This window comes from Buceros rhinoceros, unplaced genomic scaffold (genome assembly GCF_000710305.1).
Source record: "Buceros rhinoceros silvestris isolate BGI_N320 unplaced genomic scaffold, ASM71030v1 scaffold816, whole genome shotgun sequence".
Classification (NCBI taxonomy): domain Eukaryota; kingdom Metazoa; phylum Chordata; class Aves; order Bucerotiformes; family Bucerotidae; genus Buceros; species Buceros rhinoceros.
Genome location: NW_010415573.1, coordinates 29,515 through 56,464, shown reverse-complemented (window position 1 = coordinate 56,464; position 26,950 = coordinate 29,515). Strand labels below are relative to the sequence as shown.

General features: G+C 37.4%; 1 protein-coding gene across 1 annotated transcript in view; it reads left to right on the top strand.

Annotated features, from left to right (window-relative positions):
• The window catches only part of ARHGAP21 (Rho GTPase activating protein 21), a 67,698-nt gene that overhangs the window by 24,609 nt on the left and 16,139 nt on the right, over positions 1 to 26,950 (top strand). The window contains exons 5-7 of the mRNA XM_010137443.1: positions 2,475 to 2,529; positions 12,111 to 14,064; positions 26,912 to 26,950. The exon at positions 26,912 to 26,950 is cut by the window's right edge and continues 1 nt beyond it. Coding sequence (XP_010135745.1) covers positions 2,475 to 2,529; positions 12,111 to 14,064; positions 26,912 to 26,950 — 2,048 coding nt within the window. The remainder of the gene's footprint in view (positions 1 to 2,474; positions 2,530 to 12,110; positions 14,065 to 26,911) is intronic.

Here is a 26,950-nt window from a genome sequence, read left to right as displayed (position 1 = left end):
AACTATTTACTATTCTACATAAAACAAGAAGCAGATTCTGTTTCCCAGCTTTTTTTTTTTAACTGTGAGTTTGAATGATTAAATCTATTCTGCTTGTTTCTCTTTGCAAATTCCTCTTGAAAGTGTTTGGGTTACTCAGAAGTGTGGAGTTTAGCTACTGAATCTGTTTCATTAATACAAAATAATGCATCAAAAGATAGTCTTTATGATTAGTGCTTTAGTTTGATGCCTCTGAGTCAATAAATTTAAATTTAAGTCTCAAGGTGTAATGAAAGTCATTTGCATGATAGATATCTCTCAGAATGTAAAATACTGCCTAATGCATATCATGTAGTACAGTGCACCAGAAGTATTTCTTAATACTCTTCGTTTCTGACATGAGAATTGAAAATCATTGAGAGCACTTCACAAAATAAAATGGGAAGATCCAAATCATCTCCAAAAGGTTCTGCAGGCAAAGTGGAATAGAACAGTTGAGTAGTTACTTGAATGATGTATAAAACACTGTTCCTGAATGGAACCCTTCCCTCTTTCAGATGGCTACTAAAAAAGGTGTAAATGGATTTAATTTTTTTTTTTTAGGGGAAAAAAAGGGGGGGGGGGGCCACAAAATGTTTGTATAAGAGAATGGTGTGTTCTGCGTCAAATTATATTCATTTATATAAAAAGTACTTGAAGAGGAGCAATGCTATTCATCATATTTTTGGCTTCCAAAATCTTCATCCTGCAAAAAAGCAATTGATAATTATCAAACCATAAGTTGCCTAATAGAATTTACACATACATGCTATACCCATATGTAGAAATTAAATCTGAAGGCTTCATTGGAAATGCCTCAACCGGTGGTATCTCTTTCATATTCTCTCTTTGTTTTACAAGTGATAAATAGTTTAATATCCACATAAAAGAGTTTAATCAAAAGTCAGCTCCTGATGACACTGCTTTTAAAGAATCATTTTAAATAGTCTTGCTGTTTATGTATTCAATCAAAATGGGAAATGTTATTGGAAATGCACGTAATGTCAATATTTCTGTGTTTCTTAAAATTCAATATTTTAAAAGACCTTTGAAAGGCTTTTGAAGAGTTTTTCCCTAGGTGTATGTAGACTTAAAAGGAAAAACTTAAATCTATCACTGCTGAGCTTTGGCTTTAAAACTAAAGTAATTTATGGTGATTGAAGAACACTTTTTTTCAAAATGAATAATGGTTTAAGAAGATTGTGAAGCCCAGTACCCTTACTCTGCTATTTTGGAATGCAGCCTTATGTCTGCGGTCATAAAAATTGGACAAAGAACCACAAAATAAAAGATTTTTCATATAAGAAAGCATAATAAATCACATGTTACATGTTTGAGAAGATGACTTTCCTTTTTGCAGAAGTAATGAACCAAGATCCTTCTCACTGCTTTCACAGACTGTTCTTGTGTGCCCTGAAGTTGGTGGTCAGTCTCTCTGCTGTTTTTGTCTTTTGTCAGCAAAGACTGCATTGTACTGATCAGTAAGATAAGCTGATTTCTAGTCTGATGTATCCATTTAGGCTGTAGGGAGGGAGGTTTGTGCTGGTTTGGTCAGTTTATTTAAATATCCTTTCTTCTCTTGACATGTAACATGAGATTTTGAAATAACGCTTAAGATACCGTAATTTTCTGGTTTTTAAGCCTAGTTAAAATAGTCTGCACAAGCCATCGCTTTTGTAGTTCTTTTCTGTATCTGTTCCAGTTGACATTTAATGAATGGGAACAGAGTATTCCTCTATCTTAGATGAGGTAATGAATTCACTTGTTCTGTATCTAATGTTACAAGCATATACTTCTCTCTTGCTTGTGAAAATACTTTTATCTGGTAGACACTAACCAGTGGTTTCACTGTTGTACAATATTTGACTCTGGATAACTGATATGCTGTACATTTGGTGTCCTGATTTTGCCTGTATTGAAATTATATTGATTAAACTATCTGGATTCCTGGATCTTGCTGCTGCTTTAGGTTTCTGCAATTCAGACAGACAAACTTGGCAGTTACAAACAGCAAGCATTTTTCATCCATATTTCAGATATCATCTGACTGAATAAATACATTTAAGTTGATTCTGCTAGGAGGTGATGGGAGCGGAAAGGTCTTAAGTCAGTGCTTGCTCTCCTGTTGTGCCACTTTTCACACAGTGTGCTGGTTATGATGTTTCCCCAGCAATTTGAAAGAGTGCTAACAGACTTCAGTTTTAAATGGAAGAAAGAGAGAAGTTTTAACTTGTGTTCACAGATTTAACACTTTGGTTTGTCTGAGAAGCTCCAAACGAAAAATGTACCATGGGATTTGAGGAAGGGGGGAAAAAATTGACAGATCAGCTGAGTGTGGAAGTTTTTTGAATGGATTTTGTCTGTGGGAGTTAATGGATCATCTTTGTAACAAGTATTGAAAATCTTTTCCAAAAGTTCATGTGTGGTGTGTTGTTTTTTTTTTCTATTTGTTTCAGTGACAGCATATTGGAACTTAGTGTTATGCCAAAAGATGAGGACATCCTTCAATTGGTATGTTTAATGAAGCTTATATTTAGACAGTATGTTGACTGAAAAATGTGTGGCTGATGATCACAAAGTCTTTGAACCATGCTACCAGCAAATAATTACTTCACATTTATCTCTCTGTCACTGCTTTAGATATTTTCCTACTTGCTTGCCATCCCTCAAACTTCAGAGGAATCCAAATATAGGGGAGAATACCTTCTTCACATAATACTTCTAGCATCCTGTTAAAAAAAAAAATGCAAAATCTTAGTGTTTATATTTTCATTATATATTGGATTAGTTTCCTGGTGTTAGAATTTTATGAACTGGATTCCTTTCTTTAACTAGATTATCGGATTCTAAACAAGTTGGGAATAGTTACTAAACTTGAATTGAAAAAACAATGTATGGTGTTTAAAAGTATCCTTTGTTAATAACTCACTATTATTTCCAAGATAGAGATGATGAATGTGCTGAAAGTTATTACCAAATTCTTTAATTACAACTGCTGTAAGTATTTTCCTGCACTAGTACCTGTATGTCTCAATCTGAATGGAGGTCCAGCATATATAGTGAGATAATTTATCTCCCACTTCGTGTCTCTAAGTCCAAAAGAGCTGTTAATAAAATGTGTCAAGTGCATATTGTGAAGAATTAGAAATACGTATAATATATTGATTTTCTCTGGTTTATTTTTAATTGGAAGTTGAGGAAAGAAGACAACAAGCAAGGTAGACTTTCTGGTTAGTAGTTGGAAAACTATGCTTTCTAATCCACAGAGAAATAATAAGACTTGACTTTAAATAGCAGTTAAGAAAAACCTGTTTGGTTTCAGTAGCTGTTTTCCAGTATTAAAGGTCAAATTAATAGATAAAGAAAAAAAAAACAACAAAGAAACTCTGTTTCGAACTGCAGGCGAAGACAGAGGCTAGTATAGGAACTCAGCCGATTAGACTAACAAGCCAAGATTATTAGAATAGAAGTGATATTTGAGAACATTTGATAAATATGTCAGCAATCCAGCACAAAAAATGTTGGGGGCAGGGGCTGAGTTTTGATTGCATTAATAAGTGGGAGTGAAAAGCTGGGTTTGGGTTTGTTGTTTGTTTGGGTTTTTTTAATTGAAACTGCGAATATGTAAAAACGCAGGAATAGTTCTAACTTGTAAATGATCTGAATGGCCATATGCATCTAATGCAGTCCTGTCACTGTAACAGTCTAAGGATCAGGGCAAGGCAAGACTTACAGGTTTAAAGGTAAACCTTTGTGTTTGGCTGGGTGAGAAGCTCTTATGCACATCTTTGCTGCTGAAACATGAAGTGAACTTCAGTTGAAGTATAGATGAAAAACAATTGGAATTTAACTTGTTATATCAATGACAAAGATAATGGGGGCAGAGAAAAAAAGATGATTGTTGCCTTTGGGCTAGAGAAGGATATTATAAAGAGAAAATAAGGTCATTCCCCTGGAGGAGACTGAGGGATAAAGGGAAGAGGAAAAAATATCTGTCTTTGGGAGTTCTAGAAAGAAGCTGGAGATACATGGAGGAATAATTTCATTTCATCACTAAAAAAGATTTGTATGTGAGGCTCCTCCTTTGGAGACAAAGAGGGATAGGTTTGAAAGGTGGAGTCATTATTTAGCAAAAAATGATGCATTACTTCTGTATCTTATATGAGTTCCTTCTGAGAGTCATTTCCTGTTGGTACATGATTATGATGCAACATGGAGAAGTTTATGCTTGCTATGACACATTTGTTTGAGTAAAATTGGACTTGTCTTGAGGACTAGCAGTTCCGTATAGCATCTGTTTTCTGTAGTCCACCAGACTAAGCATTGTGCATACTCAGGCCTGTTGGAAAAGACTTCTGACACCTGCGGTTTGTTTATGGGGTTCTGTCATGGTCTGTATTTTAGTATGTATGTTTTCAGATGTCAGTCTTTGATGGCAGAGTTGTAATGTGTGAAGATACAGATGATAAAAAGAGTTGCATTATACAACAAAAATTGTCCGTTATGGCCTGTAGTTTTCTCCCTTTCAGACCACCACAGAGGAGGAAAGATCTTACCACTTCTAAAATAACAACTAGCAGTCTCTTGAGACACAGTTCACCACTGTAATTTCAGTCAAATGAGAAAAATCTGTGCAATTCCTTTGCAGATGGTGATTATTAATCTTCAGCCTTTAGATGTTAGGGTCTATCATTCTCAATGACAAGATTTGGTGAAGAACTTTGCACTACTGTAAGCTGAACACTCGTGTTTAAAATATTTTTTGATTAACAGCATAGAATGTTATTCCTTTCACCCCCTGTAAAAAGACAGTAACTTTTTGCTTTCAGCTGGGAAACAACATGCTTTTTTTGTTTTGTATTCCTATTTTTGTCTTTGTGGTTAATGCTGTGTTAGCTTTTCTGGAAATCCTGTGTTTAAATAAAATATAAACCTCAGAGCAAACTGTTATTCCTGAATGAAGTACAGCTAATGTAAGTGACAACAATAATTCCTGTAGTGGTAGTATCAGTATAAGTGCAAAGTAAACAAGAAATTATAAGGCCCTTATTAATAGAGGAAAAAATTATACTTTTGTCACTGAAGTTGTGTTATGTAAATTACAGTATGTTAAAGAATTTAGTTGTTTTGATATGTGTCAAATTTCACTGTAAATATCTTCAGATGACACTGTAGGCCATTGATGGTAAATACCAGTGTGCTGTAAAAATAGAAAAACTCAAAGTACTGCTGGGTATTTTAGTAGGAGCTAATCAAAGTTTGTCTAGGCAATGAGGTGAAATAGTTCCATTACAGTCATCAAAGATACTGGTTGTGGTAAGCTTTATAGTATTGTCTGCTCTATGTGGTGATGACTGCTAGGTTAACTACATAGAGAATGCAGTTGCTTGTTCCTGTCCTGGGTTTGCTATTTGTAAACCTTGACTTTAGTCTTCAGAAATGTCCAGTTATGTCTGTGAACCTTCTGGTATATTGAATTTCCTGAAAAAAGGGCTTTAAAAACATTTGTCAGTAATATCAATGAGGTGGTCCAATCTACAGGTGATCACTTTGTGGCATATGCATGCTGCTTGCTTAGAAGAGAATTATATGTGAAAACCTGCCATTAGTGAAGGTAGTGTCAGTTGTGTTCGTTCACTGGCGTGATCTTGGAAATGTCACTTTGGGGATCAGGGGAGGGCTATTTAAAACATCACCATCTGTGACAAAAACTTGAACTCTTGACAGCTGCAAATGTGTTGGCTTTTTTCATGCTTCTCTTCACATTTGAGATTAGTTTACTTAAAATAATAAATTTTCATAATTTTGAAACATTTGTATGTATGTAACCATTTTAAGACCATGAGGAAGAGGATTGTTATTATTAAACTATAATCTCCTCAGTTTTACAAACTTGATATATCTGTACACAATTTCTGCAGCATTTGCAACCTTTTTTGACAGAATTTTGGCATCTCGTAGGTTTAGTACCACTGACTTCATACAAATGGGAACACATGTTTAGGTTGACTGCAAATAGTTCGTTTTCTCAAGTGTGTATAATGGAATTCTTGCTGTTCTGTAGCCTTTGGATAACATTTAATACTATAAAAATTTATTCAAATTATGATACTTCCCTTTCGTTCAGAAGCTTTGTGTGCTACACAAAGCTGCTGAATGTAAAGGTGCTCCCCAGAGAGGGAAAACAAATTGCTAAGCCCGCTTACAGGTCAGCCTTATTATAACTCTTGTCAATAGACTTCATAGTGTATAATGCGCATGTTTAGGGTGTCCTTAGAACGCAGAATTTTTGGACCACTTTTTCGAGGTGTGTTCATGCTGGAATTTGCTTGTTTGCCAATCATTCCTTGTGTATGTAAAGAAGAGTATAGCTTACAAGTCACTCAATTTCCAAGTACCAGGTACTTGAAAATAACACTTTCAACAATTGCGTCTTGAATATGATTTACATTGGAGATATTCATGGAAGGTTATTTGTAACCTAGAATATTATTGTTTATATATATAGGGCTTATTAGATGTGAATGTGTGTATCTACTTAGTATGTGTGTGTGCATGTTTATTTATACATACACTATAGGTAAGTTATCCTGTTTTTTCATCTTTCATTTTCTGGCACTTTTCCTCACTATTCACTCAGAAGTTCCTCATTCCTAACTTTCATGCCACCTCCAACAGTTTAATTTTCAATAACTTTTAAAAAGCAATTTCCTCATAGGAATTGCCCCAAAAGGTAGCAGGTTGCTTGTAGTCCTAGGGGTTGTAACCATTAAATTTTAGTAGTGTACAAATCTGAAACGTGCCTTGGAGCTCCAGAAAGATCTCTGTACGGTTTTATTTACAAAAAGATTTTGTTGGGCATTCTGTGAATAATGGTAAATGAAAGTTGACTGTTTGAACAGAAATGTTTCTCTTGTCATATGTAGTAGGGGAACAGAAAAATCCTATATGGGAATGATCAGGAAAGCAAGTTTTTACTCTTTCTGGTCAGGAGGTTTTTCAGTATATTGGGAGATCTGGACTGAAAAGAAAAGTTTGCTGCTTTGTCACTTCTGCTAATTACAAGTTTTGTGGAATTTGGCAGCTCTCAAGTTCTTGTAGTGACCTTGAAATTCCCAGTGATACACCTGTATTAAAAAATAAAAAAAGAAAAATATACACAAGGAAACTTGTTCTAGAGTTTTAGATGCCCCAGTAACCTTACGCCTCTGACTACAGGTCAGCCCGCAGTCAACTCATCAATATTGTCTTTTTTTTCCTGAAACCATTCAGTTGCATCAGACCTAGTAGAGCAGCATGGCTGTTTCACTGGCAAACCGTGAAATATTTTCATTTGGTTTACTTTTAATAAATAGAGATGTTTTCATAAGTAGCTGTATTTAGTCAAGAATATTGGAGCATTTGTTTACTTTTGGATTTTGTACTGACGCAGTTACTAATGTGCGCAGAGGTTAATATTAAAGCTCTGGCAGCAAGTACAATGGGAGGAGGGGTGTGGTGCAAAGACATAGCAACCTCGAAGAGGAGACTTAAACTTTGTTATCTAACATTGCATATGTTAGAAAACACTGTTTGCATCAACGCTCCCCATCCTAATTTAGACTAATATTTACAAGAAAGTCTCTTAAAAAGCTTATATTGGGAAATCACATTTCTTGGGCCTAAGGCATTTAATTTAAATACTAAAATTCCACTGCCATTGGGAAGAAAGAGGGGATGTGTTTTGTTTTGTTTCGTTTTTTTCCCCAAATAATATTATTTGACCATAGTGTTTGCTGGGTGTCTCAGAGTTACATGAAATCACTGGAGTTGTATTACTAATGTTTATGCCAGAGCTAACTAAAACTGAAAAATGTTTCCGTTTAAGACAGCTAAAAGCCTTTTCTGGTGTGCAGTTCCCATACTCATGCTAAATGTGAGTTAAGTTAGGACTGGGAAGAAGAAGAACTTAGTAGTAAAGAAAAACAATCTGAAGCCAAACTGGTTGGAGAATGCCTCAAGCTCAGTCTTGCAAGGTGCCGGGCGCATTAGCTCTTGATTCATCAAAACACATCTGTTTTTGCAAGTAGTTTGATTGAAATCAGTATTGTTATTCATCCTTTGGTGAAGCGTAGTGAAGCATACTCATCCTCAGTGAGGCATATGCCTACATGCTTTTATAGATTTGGTCTAAGGGGTGTGGAACATGGTTGGCTCAAGATCTTGAAAGTACAGGGTTTCATCATGATTCTTACTAAGACGAATCCTTATACGTCAGCTCTTGTTGCAGCACCAAATGGCATAAAATCAAGTGGGGGAAAAATGCGAGCAAAACCCTTCAGCTGAATTTGAGGGTTAATAAAATATGTTGTAGAATATTTTATTGGCTTAAAATTTATTTTGCATATCATATGGCATGAATGTGTTAACTTTCCAGTTAAACCCTTAGTGTGTTAGGGGTTATACAAATGCACAGCAAGAAATTAATTCTTTGCCATAGGAGTTTGTAAACTTGGCGCAAACAAAACCACATTGCAAAGTGGGGAAGAAATTGTACCCAGTAACTGGAAACACGCTGAGTTCTTACTGTAAACGCAGCAGTTTTCTTCTAGTAATTGTTGCAGAGCTGTTATCCATCAAAGCTGTTAATGTCACTCTAAATTGTTGTATTTGTATGGTGAGTTTTCCATGACTGCTGTTTATGAGCTGCTTCATACCTCCTCAAAAATGTCAAGACTGATTTTTCAGTCGTGTTGGAACTTCTCAGAACTGCTGAGTATCCAGCTCCTGTAGGAATTTGAGTGGCTTGGCTGTTGTCTGAATCGGGAATGTATCCAGATCAGTGGATCTGGATATTAAAAACTTTCAAAATTATTTTTAAGGCTTTTTTAAGAATTAAATTTAAGCCTTACCCTTATGGCTCTTTATGAGTATATCCTCTGTTGCAATCACTTGGAGATTAAGGTGGTATTTCCACATACTATATAATTTAAGGAACTAAAGGGAGAAGAGAGTAATATTTGAACTATGTTGTATGTATAGTTGAAAAATGTTTAGTGTCAAAATAGTGTGTGAATGCTAATAAACACATTGGTGTACTTCACATTTTTTAGTCTCTAAACTACTTCTAAGAATTTAACCATCACCTTCTGGTTAAAGCAATTAAAATATTTCACAGTAAGAAGGCTTCATTCAGTGTGACATTATTTGGAATGCATCTGTGCATTTCTTTCTGAATTTTCAATATTATTCTGTAGGCCCTTAATCAGAATTAGGAAACAAAGATATTTAATATTCTTTGTGGAAATGTCACAGCCCTCACTTACTCATTCTTGGAAGAAAGTTTACCTTTCTTTCCCTGATTTCTTGGGAAGTGGGTGAATTGAGGTTGAAAGAACTATACTTTCCATAATCAAACTCTTTTTCAGGAACTCTGTCTTACTGAGAACTGTCAGTCTGTCCAGATATACTTGCTATCATGGAAACACACTCTTTTTTGAGGGAAGGGAGCAGAAAGCCCAGGTGATTTCATTTTGGACACTGTGAGAATGCTGTCTTTTGAGGAAGACATTTTAATATCTGTGATAAATTGTCAAGAGCTGAGAACTGATTTTTATACTCAGTTATAGTCTTCAGCTACCATCAGCTCACACCAGTTTTGGAATTTAGCCTTTCTGCTGTCAAAGTCAATGCAGCATTGTTTGTCATGGGCATGTTTTACAAAAACAAACGCAGTATATTTTATGTTGGTGTAATATGTGTGTTTTGACCTGTATGAAGTAATAATTGTTTTCTGAAGGGGGGCGGGGGGGGGGAATGATTATTTTGTCTTTCATGCCAGTAGTCTCTTCCTCTGGGTCTTCAACATCTTTTACAATTTTTTTTTTAATTCTTACAGCCTATCAAGATCTTAAATAGTCATTTATTTAAAGATTTGGAAGTATTTATCTTTGTACGTTCCTTTCTTCTGTTAAATGTGCCAGAGGAAACCTGGCTTGATTTTTACTATAAGTGGAGGGGGGGAAAAAATACAAATCACATGAGTAGACTCTTTCTGCAGCATCATGCCTCTAATATCAGATGTACAGCATGCAAGCAGCTGCAGTCAGCTGACAACTTGTGGTCATGTTCAGATATATGTGGGGAAGGGGCATGCTGGTTTAAATGCATAATAAAGCTGTTGTTTCGTCACCAGGAAGCAGGGATGGTAGCAGCCCAGGGGAAATGAGAGACAGCAGTGTTGCTGTGGTGGAAGGGAAGTCTCGTTGCGTAGAGCCGGAGCTCTCTGCAGGCAGCTGTAGGGATGCACAGAGGCAAAATGACACAAATGTATTTTGCTTTCTATAAGGGTAGAGGATAAATGCGAGGAGCAGATAAAAGCCTGAGATGGACATGCTCACAAGGAGGGTGAAGTTTTTTTTATGCTCTGCTGCCCTTTACCTCTGTTGGTACCTTCCAGTGAAATCAGTGTAGTTGTATTTTTAGCTTGCTGTATTCAACATCAATATGACAAGATAATGCTGTCTTTACATCTGTAAGCAGCTTTTACTATGTTTTCCTGTTTTCTGCCAGCTGCAGTTTACAAAGGATGTCACAGCACTGGTAAGAAATGTACAGTAGCCGTTTCTCTGATGGTTTTGTAAGGCATGTTTTTCTTAATGATTTGCAAGAAGCAAGAATGTGAAACAGCAAGTTTGTTGTAAATGAGCTAGATTGTTTGAGCTGAATTTTCTTCATAATGCTAATCCCTTAATTTGTGGTTTATGCCTGTATTATTTGGTTGGTTTTCTCTGTGTGCTTTAATATTTTGCACTTCAATGCTCAGTGTAACATTGCAGCAGTATTGAAAATGCCTCGCCCTTCTCTATACGTTGCTGTGCATTAATTTTATGGCTGCACTTGGGCTTTTATAACCTATCTGGTGTTAAAACAGGGCACATTGATATTCTGGAATTGAGCATGTTATGATTTGGACAGGAAATGCTGTGATATACCACGCCTAAGCGTGTAAAAGCCCTGAGAAATCATTCTAATCTCTGTTGTGTTGGCAGGCTCTGCGTTGGCTCTTTATTTCATTATGTTTAAATTGAACGAAGTCATGCTGAAGTTTTTCAATAATAGGATATCATTTAAGTATGCTGTATGCTTCTCATCGATTTATTATTTTGAATGTTCTGTTAACTTCACAATGATAAATGCTGCCTTTCTAAAAGGCTACAGAAAGATACTAAGTGTAATATAACCTTTTTTCAGGAGTCAGGCTCTTGATCATAAAGGTGCAAATAAATGCACTATGGAAATTAATTCAGGATTTTAGTTTGTGTTTTAATAGTGTGTTGACAGCAGTGGACGTGTCTGAATTTTCATACTGTTTGTGCCTGAAGTTAAAAATGTTAAATATTATTAATATTTTTGCAGTAAGATTTGTGTGCCATGTACTGACTGTTGTCTCCTGTAAAATGCACGATGACTTACAGGGTGTTGGCTCACAACAAAGATGTTACTGCTTCAATTTATTCATTCTGTGTTTAGGACCAGTAGTTTTTATGCAGAAGACATCTTGGAGTAGTGGGTGTATGTATATTTGAGTGTACATTTCAAATGTTGTAAATTAAGTGAACAGAGTTCTTTTATACATGAAGTCAATAGGGAATTTTCTAGTGCTAGTTGAATTTATTATGCAGCATTTTAACCTGTCAATTGCTGTAGAATTCTGTTTCCAGCAATGCGAAGCTTGAAAGGGAAGAATGTGTGAGGCATGTGTGATAGAAAGCAAAATTAAGGGGGAGAAAAATACAGTGTTTTGTGCTCGTGGATTTTGGGAAGCCTGCCTTGGTGCCCTACCTGCAGTATTTCCTAGAATTGATCATCAGTTCAGTTTTTTAATTGTTGAAGAAGATACGTGTAGTGGTTTTGCCTGTTCTGTGTCTGCTCACTAAGAAAATGGAATGTTATTTTTATCTTTTTAACTAACATTTTATCTAAAATTATAGATAGTGTGAATTTTGTATTGTGTTCTCTCTCTTGAAGCTTGATTGTGCAAGTGCTAGGTGGTGAACTTTTCCATCTCTATTCTCTCACTATAGAATACTCACTTAATCTTCTCTCCACAGGCGTATTCTCAAGATGCCTACTTGAAAGGCAACGAAGCCTACAGTGGTAATGCCCACAACATACCTGAACCACCACCAATATGCTATCCACGCTTGACATCCCCAGCATCTGTTATGGCACAAGCTGGTGACAAGCTATCATCAGATTTCTCACTGGGGAAACAGCAAGTCAGTAGACCAGTACGGGCATTGACACAGCCAGAGAGAGCCTACAGAATGGAAATACAAGTGCCTCCATCACCAACAGACATTGCAAAATCAAATACAGCCGTGTGTGTTTGCAATGAAACTGTAAGGACTGTTATTGTGCCTTCTGAGAAGGCTGTCGATTTGTCATCTTGTAGAAATAATTATCATGCTGGTCCATCACACAGGACAGAAGAAGTAAGATATGGCTTAAAAGATCAAACCAGTCTAAAAGCACGGACCACATCACCACCATCTTCAGTGTCCACTGCCATTGTACTTCCACAGACTCCAATAACAAGGCCAGTTGATCCAACTGGAACACTAACTACAGCTTCAAATTATGTAGTATGTCCAGAGGGAATCCCAAGCACTAGACCTCCTGCTCAAGCCACAGACTCACCCCCAGTCTCTGCTAATCATTACAGTTCTCCAACCTCCCACCAGCATATAGACTGGAAGACCTACAAGACTTACAAAGAGTACATTGATAACAGGCGTATGCACATGTATGGCTCTCGAACAATACAGGAAAGGTTAGATAGCTTAAGAGCAGCTTCGCAGAATACAACTGATTATAACCAAGTAGTGCCGAGTCGCACTGCTTCACAGGTACGGCGCAGGAGCACCTCTCACGACAGGGTTCCACAATCTGTTCAGATCCGACAGAGAAGTGTATCACAGGAAAGACTTGAAGACCCTGTGTTGATGAAAGAGTGGCCACGAAGTGCTTCACAAGATACTCTAACTTCACCTTCAGTTAATGCTAGGAATCACAGGGCTCGGTCATGGGATTATCTCAGCAAACAGGGTGAAGTGCTAGAAAATTTTCATTCTGAGAATATGATTGCGGATATGAATGGAGATAGGAGAAAGACTTATAAGTGGACAGGATTTACTGAGCAAGATGATCGGCGAGGTATTTATGAGAGATCTAGACAGCATGCATTTCATATGTCCCTTCGAGGTCAAAATTTTTCCATGACTCCAAGTGCTTATATTTCAGATAACAGGAGAACAGGTAGTAGAGCTTCTCTGCCTGGTTCTCATTTTCAGAAAATTCCACCAGATATGAAAATGTTACAGCCTTCTCGAGACTTGCAAACTCCTGGGGGAGTTTCAAAACCTACAGCGGTTTCACAAGAGAGATTGTCTCTGACACCAGCCCGAAGTTCTAAAAGTAGCTCTTTGAAGAACTCTACTCCCTATGCAGCAAAACCATCATTTCCCCTTAAACAGGGACTGGATGCAGTAGCCAGCAAAGACCAAAGAACAGTAAATCACTTGCATCAGAGTGGTCTGTTAAACCAACAGTCAAGGATCCGAGCAGAAGGTGCCCCAGATCACAAAACAGCAACTGTCAAAACCATCCAACCCTCCTCTCTGTCTCCAACTCCTAGCAAACTTGTTCAGCCAACAAGTGAGGGTTCAACTACCTCTGACAATGTAGATGGTTCCATCAGACAAAAGACTTGTGATTTTGAAAGGGAAGATGTCCATGAGCCTGAAATTCCGCAAACGGATGTTCAGGAAAATGACAAAGACATAGTGGTCATGCGGGACAAATCACCTTCTGGCCACCAAACCCCACAGCCTTTGAGGCATCAGTCCTACATCCTTGCAGTAAATGACCAAGAGGCAGCCTCAGACACTACCTGTTGGTTACCTAACGATGCTCGGAGAGAAGTCCACATAAAAAGAATAGAAGAAAGGAAAGCATCAGGTTCCAGCCCACCTGGTGACTCCTTGGCTTCTATTCCCTTTATTGGTGAGTTAAACTGTTCTAGTGTACATCAAATGCTTTTCTCAGCTAAAGATGGAGAGCACCATGCCAGGTACCCCACTGCTGTTCCTGTAAACCCTGAGATTGAGGGACATGGGAGCTCTTTTCTCATCTAGATTAATAATAAGTTGGTAAAACTAAAAATATTTCTCAGCGGAGGAAAAAAATATTCTGTTTTGTTTTGAGTCGTGAAGGATCACTGGGAGTAAATCTACTGTGATCTAATATTTTTCTAGAGTTTTCCTTAACCCCCTGGAGAGCTTTGCATTCTGTAACTGCATCTGGTTATCGCTCCACATAATGCTCTGATGTTATGTATATGGACAAATAACATTTCACAATATTTTTACTTCTCTAGTATAAAATATATTTGGAATCCAGTAAAGAGAGAATATGGTTGCGAATCCATATAAAGGTGTTTTGTGAAAAACAGCTGAATCGGTAAGGTGAAAGTGCTCTGAGACATGGGATAGGGAAGGCTGTTTCAGGTGAAAGGGTGGCAATAAAATTATGTGAATTTGCAAGTAAGGATGCTAATGTGGATATGAATTCAAGGGTTTGTGGATGCAAATGTGATAAGGCACAAAGATTTGCTTGTGAGCTGTGACACAAACAGATTTGGAATTACAAGGAGCTTGTTAGGAAGGGGGTTGGGCACTTTTGAGATAATTTGGAAGAAAAGAGGAACTCATGGAAGGATTGTAGGTAGTAGAAAAAAAACTATTAAAAATGCAGTCTTGAATATTGGAAGAACTGGAGTCATCTGCTGAAGAGAGAGTTTCAGAGGCAGAGTGAGCATTTCTGTTCTACTCAAGTAGTCAATGCCTGTGTCATCTTTGCCCCAGGATTTTCTTCTGTAGTGTGTGGTTTGATCCTTTGAAGTCTAGATGTCTGCAGACCGTTCGCCACAGGGGTTGATTTATACCTGGCTGTCTGTTCCTGAATTTAGTTTAAAAAGTATTTAGAAAATACTGAATTTTGATTTTCAGATTTACATATGTGAAAAACTATTCTTCTTAATACCCTTCAGGTTTTTTACAGATTAGGTTAAAGGAGTTACAGATAAATTGTTCTAGCAGTGTTGTCTTCAATTGTGGATCTGCAGTAATGATCTTGCCCTCCCCCAGAATTATCTGTATTATCTGATACCAGTTTAAAGTAAACACGCAAAAATAGTGAAGAACTTTGTGTGCATTGAAGAATGGAAATCACACAAAAGATATAATTATTCTGTTCTTCTGACAGAATTTTGTTGATGTAACAAAAGTGCTTTCTTGGGTATCAGATGTTTTTTATATTGCTCTTACCTTTTTGAGTGGGAGTTGTATAGATATTTTCAGTTACTAGATGCATCAATATTCAGTGTAATTTTGGATTCTTCTTTAGACCCTGTTGATCTTTCAGTACAAGTTTGTAAGTCATGTAACCAGTCTTCATAAAGGGTTTTTCAATACTATGCCTGAAATGAACATTGGGTGCTTGATTTAAGTTACGTGTGGTATTTGTACTTGCTCTGGAGTGTTTGCTGGGAGTTTTCTGATCTTGTACAATTGAAATGTTGTGTAAACATTGTGTCAGGATTGTCAAAATCAAGTCCAACCTTTCTACACAATCTCCTACTTTCATTTTGGCAAAGATTCTTACTCATGACTTGCTACCAGATTTTAGGGAAATGTGGTGATTAAAGTTCAGAGAACTTTAAACATGGCCATTGTACTGTATTCTGGTAGCAGCTGAGCAGTTCAGAAGAAACCAAGTTGTAAATTTCCATTGCAGACTCTTGGCATAATGCCATATGGGATTGTGTGAATGCTATAAGCTCTTTAGCCTCTTGGGCTGAAACCTCCTGAATACTCCAGAAATATTAAAAAGTGGTGCTGCTAGAGTGTGGGCATGGTCTGAGCTAACACAGTACTTGTGGCTGTCTTCCTAGGAAGAAATTCCTGTGCCGGCACAAGTGCTCTGGAAAATTTCCACCACAGCTCCAGCACCTTGAACATTGAATAACCCTCTCTGAATAGGAAGAACATCAAATGACATTAAGAGTGGGCATCTTCCAAAGTTAGAATTAATATGCATGATTCTAACTTTGCTTGTTCCACTATCATTATGCCTAATTACAGCTTCACTTGTTAAAACTTTACTTAATCAGGCAACTAAAACCCTAGATCTACTTTGAAATTCAGTCAAAGGCTATTTAACTCTTCTGAAGGAAAATCAGTTGGATTCTTCTGGTTTGTGTTTTGGTTTTGGGATTTTTTTCTTCCTTTTTTCTTTCTGTCTGATGATTAAGAAGGGTGTTACTTTGAATAAAGAGATACCTTAGTGTTGACAGCCTCTCTGCTTCCCTTGTGTTTACGTCAACATAATTGTCTTTTGTAGTATAAGGTTTTAATAGATATGGTTGGGCTCATAAATGCCCTTACTGAAGTTATTTGTACAGTATTATTTGGAACAGTGTGAAAATGTAAATTTTGGGACAATAAATATCTTTCAAGGTTACATACTATTGCCCTTTTAAATATTTTGTGGTGTATTTATTTTTGCTATCACTTTCTGCTCATTGAAAGTAAAAGCAGATACGGCCAGACCGTATTTTGGTAGAAATTCAGCCAGCAGCAGTTGGCTTCTGCAGCAGTATTTTGTGAATAACCTGCTCTTGAGCATAGGACATCATCAGGATGATTTTTAGCTCTTTGTAAGTAGCGTGGTACTCTGCACTGCAAGCAAATCCAAGCAGCATTTCCATCAAGCTTGCTTTGGGCAGATTCTTGTAGGGATTTTGGTGTGTTGCTGAAGAACTGCCTTTTGACACTAGTCCTTTCTCAAAAGGCTGTTTTGAAGCAAGGAGATTATATTTTGGTTCGCATTTGCTTATAGAAGTGAGAGATCTGTTCAGAGCAAACCTGATAGGCAGATGTAATATCTTTTATAGGAGAAATTGATTTATGTTAAAAAATTTGTCAGAATATTGTATGCTCAAACCCTCATTCAGGTAAGGAGATTTCTTGGGGCATTGGTGAGGAAGCTGCCAGATTTATTGGAAAACGTAAGCTGGTACTGCAGGCTTCAGTACTTTCCATGTGCTACTAAATGCAGGATATTGTGGTTAGCTTTGAAAACTGCTGTTTCAGGTCCAAATGTTCTCTATTGTTTCAAATTATACCAGTTAGTCTAATGAAAGGCCATTTTCTTTTTCCCAGAAATAGTCTCACCAGTTGTCTAGACTAGTGAAAATACCATTATCTCTATCAGTGACTATATTAGCAATTGCGACATTTAATATGTTTTTTTAGGACTTGTAATTTTTCCATGATTTCTCTCTTAGAGAGCAGCAAATGATAAATTTCTGACCTACTGGGTAATTTTGGATGTGTTAACCTGCACTGGGATGGAAATTAGAATGCTACTTAACGTTTTTGTAACTATTGAGAAAAGGTTGATTCATAATATAGTCCAGCCATAGATGTGCATGGCTGAGATTTGCAGCTAGCTTGAAACTTTTTTTTCCTTCTTACACCATTTTTTGTAGAGTAGAAAGCAACTTAAAAAAAGGATAATCCACTCCCAGATGGAGTTGAATGAACTATCTATATGAGTGAAAGGGAGAAACTGCTTCAATGCTTAACCTGACTGCAGATGTCAAGCTGCCAGGGCAGTTAAGTGATTTGGCTGTTACTGGGTGAATGTTCTTTCCAACTTGGCAGTGGGTTGTCATATGAAAATTAATTTTAAATTGATATATTTTAAAATACTTAGCCTAAATAAACATAATGTTGAAGTTTAAAATTTTTTTCAAATCAAACAGGTTTATAGTCATCCTATAGTAGAGCTTTTCCTTTTAGGCATAAAGTATCACCAGATAAGTATGAAGACTTTTCCTCAGAGGTGTGATCCCATTTTGGAAAATATCTAGTACATACTTACCCTAGAAAAATTTTAGGTCATTTTGGTTTACTATTAATTTGTAAATAGCTGAGAGAAAATTAGCCAGATAGAAATATTTGGCCAGACTTTTATAACATGAAAATGTTGTAAGAATTAGATGAGTGTCATCTAACTGGCTGAAACTGACACCTAAGGAGAGGTGTCAGAACAGGATAAGGATATATGATGCTTAATGTTGATACTTTCTATTCTCTAGCCATTTGCACTTTACAACATCCCTAAGCCAAGTGTGATTTTTTTTTTTTTAAATGCTCCATAAATTTCTCCATTCTCTTTTGTACTACAGTAAAATACTGCTCTCCAATACCCTGTATTGATGTAAATAAATATTTCCTGGGAGATTCACAGCTTTAACTATGTGGTATTTATTCCCTTTTGTGTGTGGGTTTTTTTTTTTTTAAACCTGCCTCATGCTGGCTGAATTTCTGATACCAGTGGTGTAAGAGTGACCAGCAGACTTCTAATCTTGATTTACCCTTTCCACATCGCTCATGGTTTTATCTCTCTGATGCTTCTACCCTTAGCACAGGCAAACAACCATAGTGATTTCTGTGCTAGTAATCAGGCAGATTCTGCTTTTCACTTTGCTTTAAGAGCTGAACTTCATTCTAGGTTTCAAAAGCATTTTTTCAACGGTGTTTAATACCTGTTTTTCTTCAAAATTCTGTCAGAAATATTTGGGTACTTGTTGGTTAACGGATAGGATAACTTGCATAACACAGTTTGAAAAGGGCTGTGGTGGTGGAAATAGAGAAAGGTTAAGAGAAACAACCAGAAATACTTTTACATGCAGTAAAGACATAATTGAAAGAATGTACTCATTCTGTTTTCTCCTCTTGAGAAGAGATAAGCATCAGGCAGAGAGAAATTCAAAACCTCAAGCTTCTGCAGCAGAAATTGTGGCTTGTCAACCCAGCATATGTGGATACCTTAAGGGCAAATGGTGGCTGAATACAGATGGTTGATACGGCACGTTTTAAGGAAACTTTAATTTTGGCAAAAACTGTTAGCAGTCAGGGTGAATATGTAAATCTTCAGCCACTATGATAATATTTTATTTCCTGCAAGTTTGGAATAGCCTAGCTGTTCCAAACTATAGAAATATAAATGTCACTGCAGTAGACGTTAGAGCTAACAGATGTTCGTTTTTGAGAGACTGTTGCTTTCATTATTATAGTGATAGCATTGGCACAGCTTTTAACATGTCATCAGTGTTTCTAAGATAAGCAACGGTCTTCTATTTTTTTTTTTTTAGGGTCTTAGTGTGACCTGCCAAATAGCTATTGCTCCAGGCTGAACATTTCAGAGTTTCTTATCCACAGAACAATTTTTAAATCATTGTGGTATTCTGAAGTATAACAGCCAAAACATGAAATTACAAATTCATATTTTTAAAACTGTTAAAAATGCTTCTGTAACTCAAAACTCCTTTTTAAATTAAAACTTTAAATTTTAAGTCAATTCATAACATCTGGAAGAGTCTTGAGTAGAAACATCAGATTTGTTTGGTAATGGGTGATATATTTCAAAGCATAGATCATTCTGACTGTATCATAATAACATAAATTAGTGATTACAGGTAATAAAGGAATGCTGTTGAGTTCTCAGCCAAAAAAAGTATATTCAGAATTGTATTTTTTTTTTTATGTGGCCGTCTAATACTGTGAACGGGAACCTTTGTGTTACCTTGTATAGAAAGATAGTTACAAATGTGTTTAACGCTGAAGTAAGCAACAGACTGTCATAGATAAAGGTTTTCAGAATACTCTCACATAAAGAATATCCTTGGGAAGCCTTTTTCTGTTTGTGTGAAACTCAGTCAGTATAATAAACATATTATTTACATGAGCTCATTAGCAGAGGACTGGATTTGATGATTCAGGAGGCTTGTTCCAGTCCTGTGTTTCTGTGGCTTAGAGAAATGAATGTGCTCAGCATGCAGACATGTTTCCATTATATTCTTTTGGCCACATGAGGATAATTACGTAAAGTAGATATATGAAGTAGTTCTTTGTAAAGACAATCAGTGCTGGAAGTACTTAAAACCTAAGAACCAAAAAAAAACCTCTTTTCAAAAGTTCTTTTTTGAAAAAATAGGTAGGGAATCATGATAAGTCAGCCAGTAGTGTATCTTCTTTCCAAGTCATGTGTTTTAGGATTGGAATTCCTTAATTACTGGAACTTTTACCCGTGCAGGTTGAAGTCTAAGATGCAGCAGCTTGTACTTCAAGCTCTCTTCAAGATCTATAACAAAAAATCACTGCTGTGGGGTAATTATTTGTTCTTTGTACTATCCTGCATGGTAGCAGGGTTAGTTCTCTATAGTTCATTTTTGATGTAACAATTTGGTTTTGTTTCGTCAATTATTTCTGGCTGCCATACTATGCAGGTGAAATTGTATACACGCCCTTTTTATTTGATCGTCTTCTGACAGGTTTCTTTAAAAAATAAAGTGCCTCTCACTGGTGCCTCTTCCTTGCAGCCTCTGTCCCCTGCTCTGATCTCCCTTGCTCCACTTGTGCCTGTGCCTCGGCAGCCTTTGCTCATCCCTTGTGTCCTGCTTGGCCAAAGTGAAAGATTTTAAAGCTTTCATGTACTGTATCTAATAATAATAATTTGGAGGAAGGTAGTGCTGTGTGTTGTGACAGTGGAAAAGCCTATCATTTCATGTACCATGAAGTGATTGGATAGGCCAAGGATGCAGCATGGGAAACAGTTGTTGACAAAGGACTGAAAGTAAGGAAGTGCCTCTAAAGCCAGTCTTGCTGCGGAGTCTGTTCATGACATTGGCAAGTCCTGTCTGTCCTTCAGTAAAGAAAAGATTTTTTTTTTTTTTTTTTTTTTTTTTTTTTTTTTTTTTTTTTTTTTTTTTTTTTTTTTTTAATTCTTCTAATGAGTGCTTGATAGTTTTGTGCTGCCTTTTCCGTCATAAGCAAATGAATTTGCCATGTAAGATTCATTCTTAAATTACACCCCAAAAGCCACAACATATTGTTTAAGAGAATTATTGAAGAAATAGAGAGGCAGTGGTTAAAATACTTACTGGAATGGCTGTTAGGTAAATGCCATCCAAGCTTTCATATCTGTGCCACTGCTGAGTGAAGATAAAGTTTTTAATGACTCTTAGCCCTTTGCTTTGGAGACAGAAAGTAGTATGAGTTACCTCCCTATAGCCTTCTACAGAATGCTGAGCTTTTTATGAAGAGCAGACACTCTTACAATCCCACAAAAATCTGTGAATAACCAAAAGCGCATTCAATAATACAGGGGCATCTTTAAACACATACCTAAGAAATGGATATGGTTTTCAGAAAGCCCATAATATTAGTTGTCCTCTTCAATGTACCTAGTTTGGGAGATGGCGTGTACCAAGGGTTAGGGCTGGCCCAGCCACTAGGCAAATGACAGATGCTCTCTATTACCAACCCCCTCCATTCCCAAAGGGGAAGAGAAAGGAAATAAGGGAGAGAGACTTATGGATTGGAAAACTAAACCAGCTTCAATTAAACAATAATAAAATGACACACATACAAATATATAGAATACCGATACTGAACCCAATGCCCCTGATGGCAACCGCATCACTGTCACCACTGATGCTGTGGGCAGGCACTGGGGAAGGCCCAGACTGGGCTTAGCAGCAGATGGGAACCAGATGCAGGAGCTGGATTCTGGAACTGGATTCAGGGATGCACAGGTTGGGACTGAAGGCAGAATGGACAGAGTCCTCCTCAGACATCAGCCATTGGAGAGCTTGACCCCTGTGATCCCTCAGCTTTACACCGAGTATGACGTCTATGGGATGGAACACCTTGTTGGTCAGTGTAGGGTCACCTCTCCTGTCTGCTCTTCCCCGCAGGTGCAGCCTCTGACTTACTGCACCCATAACACAGGACACAGGATTAACAGGGACCTTGGTCTACAAGGGGCAAGTACAAGCCAGAGCCTTTCTGCACACCAGCTCCTGGTAGCAGCTGTAAACATCAAGTGCTGTCACTGCTAGAAGCAGACACTGTCTGCAGAAACACGCCGTTACCTTCAGAAAGTGCCGAAATGTAGAGACTGAGCTGAAAAGTAAAATCACTGAACAGAGTTGGTGCTGTTCTAACTCAAACCAGGACAGCATGTTGAGTGATTTTTGTATTTGGGGGTGCACACTGTGTCAACACTCTCACATGAAAAGCAGTTTAAAGCTGTCTTGAGTGTTACTGCACAGCTATTATATTTTTATGATTTGCTTTTTTAAATCTGATAACAGTCTTTGATAAAATACATACTGGTTGAATTAAGGTTTATAGCCACATATTTACATTGTCGGTTTAAGTTGAAATGCCTAATTAGGTGTTTTAAATGGTAACGTGGTCTGCAATACACCCTCTAAATAATACAGTTCCTTCTTGCTGTCTTTTGAGGTGTTGAAATACTGCTTGCAAGACTGCTGTGTCCAAAGGGGAATAAATACAAAAGATGACGTTAGCGTTGGGAACCTACTTTTTTCCAGTCACTTCGTAGTACCAGTTAAGAAAGATTTGGCAATCTGAATCTCCAGGGATTGGTGGAAGATAGCATCTTTCTCTGTTAGGGATGCTTGGGCTATCAGTGATGGTTAGCCTCTCTGGACTAAAGTCTGTGAATTTGCTTGCCGTGTTTATGTGTTATGGTTCAGTTAACTAGACCATTTCCTTAACACCCTCCTCACGCACACACGTTCCCAAAAGCCCGACCAAATAAAATCCCCAATCATAACCAACTTGGGTAAACAAGGAACTCTCAAGACAGCTGCAGTGCAGCTCAACCCATATGTGTCTATTTGACCCAATGAAATGCATCTGAAGGGATTGAGAGAGTTTGCTGATGTCATTGCAGAGGTTTTGTCTGTCATCTTGGATGGATCGTGAGGTCTGGGGGAGTTCCCCATTAACTGGAAAAAAGCAAATCATGCACACATCTTTAAAAAGGATGAGAGGCTAATCCAGGGAAGGCAATCAGTTGGCCATCTCTCAATCCTTAGCAAAATCATGGAGTTTGGTCCTCTTGGAACTTAGTTCTGGGCATGTGGGGAAGGTGATTTGGAATAGCTGGTGTGGATTTACCAAGGGTAGATAGTGCTTGAGCAGTGTGATTGTCTTTTATAATGAGATGACTAGATCTGTGAATGAGAGGAGTACGCAAGGGTGTCACTGACTTCGACTGTAGTAAGGCTTTTGACCTTCTCTGCAACATCCTCCTCGTGCTGTAGTCTGGATAGGTGTACTGCTGGATACATAGGAAAACTGGATTGTCAGGTATGAAGGGTAGTGGCTAAGGGTTCATATTCCATGGGGAGGCTGGTTGTAAGGGGTGTTCTTCGGGGCCCTTGTTGTTTAATAAATTTATAGATGATGTAGAGAGGAGATGTAATACACTCATCAAGTTTGCAGACACCACCAGACTAGGGGATCAGTCAATATGTGCACAGGTGTATTTAGAAGAACTTAGCCTAGAGGGATGGTCTGATAGAAACCTACTGTAATTCCAAGTACAAATGCCAAGGCATGCTCTTGGAGTAGGCTGACTTCCTTCAGTGGTATCGGCACCTTGATGGTGATGAAGACTAACACTATACTGGTCTGCGTCAATAAGAGCGCAGCCGGATATTGAGGGAAGGGATCTTTTCCCGCTGTTCATTACTCATTGAACAAAATCGGTGAGCCGTGGGGTCTGAGCTCAGTGCTAACCCCGCTTGGAGGAGACTGGGCTAGGGGACCTTCTGAGCTTCACTCCTACCTGAATGATTCTGTGATTCATTTAAATTATATTTAAGGTTCTCAAAATGTGTCCACTTCTGTATTTAAGTGCTCAGGTTGTTACTTTCAAACCTTCATGGACTGCTCCAGGAGATACAAGTATAAACAAAGACATTATTATATTAATGATAACAAATTTGTAACAGCATAATAGGGTATGATACAGATCTGTGCTTTTCTTTTCAGTGATGTTTTCGGTGTTCCCTTGAACCTTTGGAAAATTGGTTAATATCTGTTTCTTAGCTCTTCATCCACAGAATGGCAATAGTACATCCTCTGTCATCTTTTCTCACCCATTTAATTCTCAGTTTTGAAATCTTTAGTTCTGTGTCTGAGCTCTTCAGTGTAAACTTGTGTCTTTACAGGTCAGAAAGTTAATGTTTTCCCGGATCACTTACACTGTGTACAAATGCTCCCTCTTTTTGTAGGTCCCTGATCTCCAGCTGCACTGCAATACAAATATACTTTGGTACATTGATTTCTCTCTGCTTTAGCTGTCATTGGAGCTGTGTCGCCTGTTTATTGCAAGTTTTCAGTATCTTACCCCCATAAATGTTTCTGCGTTGGAAGGCTCTTTCTGAAAATCACTGGTCGCAACTGTTGACCAGTTGCTCATGTTCAAACAGGGGTGACAAGAGATGTTCTGTCACCATGCTGGCTCGTTTTCTCATGGCCAGTCTCTTAGGTCACTTCATAGATAATAATGCAGAACAAATTGGTCTTATATCCTATAGTCAAAAGTAAAACTAAGTAGTCCTGGAGACTCTCACTTTTTTGTTACGAATATTTAAAGGCACACCAGTAATCTTTGATTAAAAAAACTGAAAGAGAATTATTTTGTGTGGCTTCTCCTCTGGCTTGTTCTGTATGCTTCACTGCCTTTTGGACATGGTTCTTCTCATTGATTGGTGAGCCAAATGCATCCTTTCACGTGGTGTGGGCGAGAAGTTTTGGGGTGCAGAAACATTAACAAAGGAAATTAGAAAGTGAGACAAATATTGCAAGCACTGAAAAGTCAAAATACGAGGGATATATAGAGTTATTAGGTTTTTCTTTCTTATCGGACAGCAGCGATGGAGCTTGTCACTGCGTTACATTAGTAGGCAGTAATTTCTATGGTGTACATCACGGTTTCCTGTATAATCGCTTTGTGTTATGTAAAAGCTTGCTATCAGCTGACCTTCAACCTCTTCAGGAATCGAACCAAGTTGTTTCTGTCCTGTACCAATGTCACTGGTAGTTTCTTTAAAGCTTGCATATTTCCAAAACCACTTCAATTTGGATTCATCTAGGAATTAGATCTACTGTGAAGCAGTAATTTGAATACTTGTTGTTGCTTTCAAGGACTTAGAAGCTGTTTTTCCTCAGCTGAATTCTTGTATTTAGCTGTTGTGGGAAATTATATAGTGTTGCCTAGCACTTTTATATTCACAGGTTGTACTGACGTATTCCAAGCACTGGTGGTTTGTAACTTTTGGGAGTAGAGACTGTGAGATTTTGAGATACGTCTAACATAAGTGACATAGAGCTGAGCACTTCCAGTTTTCATGCTGTAAAATCATTAATTGTGCAGCGAGTAGTTACATACCTTAGAGAAGCACACCAATGTTAACTAAGAGTTTGCTGCAGGGAAGCTGAGCAAATGAAAAATGGCAATAGGACAGTGAGCTGCTGTAGTTTTGAAATGGAAGTGTAACAGGTTCTTCCTGTCTCCTGGGTGCTGTAGGAAAGAAGTCTGTAAGTGCTTCTAATTTATCACTGTGGATGCAAGAAAAACATAGAAATTCTTTAAACTATAGTATTACAGGTTTGCTGTGCATCCTTTTGTTTTTATTTATGTTTCTACTTTACAGATTTTTGGGGTTGCTAGGGGTTTTTTTTAATATATAACTTCAAAAATTATTATCTTTCCCACTCCACACAATTCAGAGGACTGTTATTCCTAAATGTTCCTATACTTTTATTGTTTATTGCCTTGTTTTAAAATTACGTTGCCAAATTTTGGTGGTACAAGTGCTGCCTTAACAGAACTGTTAGTGACTGTTGGAAAAGCACAATGCAGCACACGCAGTTGTGTTTGCACAAAGCAAAGAATAAACCTCTGTCTGTGAGTGTTCATTGATTTCAATAGGCTTTTCAGTAGCTCTGCATATTACAATTCTTAGCACCTAGAATACATTCATATTCATTACAGCAGTGCAGTTCAGCCGCTGCTCGTGACTTGATTTTTTTTTTTTCTCCATCCCCTCTTCTATCAGAGCATGAAGTAGAATTATTCTTATTTTTCTAGTACTAGCTATGTGTTCTAGAAGATGGAATGGCTCCTTTCTCAGAATGATTGAAAATGCATCTTTCGGCTTCTTCCATCTTGTAAGAATCATGTTAAATAGAAATACTTAGACCTTTTTGGAATGTTTCGTGATGACCCTTGTGGCTATTGAGACTGTGAGGTGCTGGACATGTACAGCATGCAATCGTTTGTATGAACAATTAGTGGAAGAATTAATTGGTATGTAGTGGTGCCATCTTTTAAAAAATATGAAAACTTGCTTCTTTATTTGAATGTATGGAGGATGGGGAGGATTGGTTCTTTGGATGATGGATATCTGTTTAAAATGCTTTTTTGTTTGCTTGAAACTCGACTTTTCTATTTGAACACTTGTTTAAAATAAACGGTTTTGGGTAGTCTGCTAAATTTTCACTGTAGAAAATTGTACTTACCCATCTCTTGAGTTTAGATTTATTAATACAATAAGTGTGTTTTTTCACTTACACACAAAAACTAAATTATTTGAAAATAGCGTTATGAGAGTTTATCAAATAATTCCTGTTTCATTCACTCCCAGCAAAATCTATAATTGGGTATAATGTTCTTTGCCCCTATCTCTAATACACAATTAACATCCCTACAAAAGGAATTGGGTTCCTCTTCCTTAAGAGTACATTTGATAGTGTGAATTAATTGGATCTTTATGTTTGTTTGAAAGACTTCATGTTTAATATATCTAATATGACAACGAGAAGGTCAGAGAGCTATTTAGTTTTAGCATTTGATTAATGCATTGAATGTGTTAACATGTGACATATTACCTTTGTAGATGAACCGACTAGTCCTAGTATTGACCATGATATTGCAC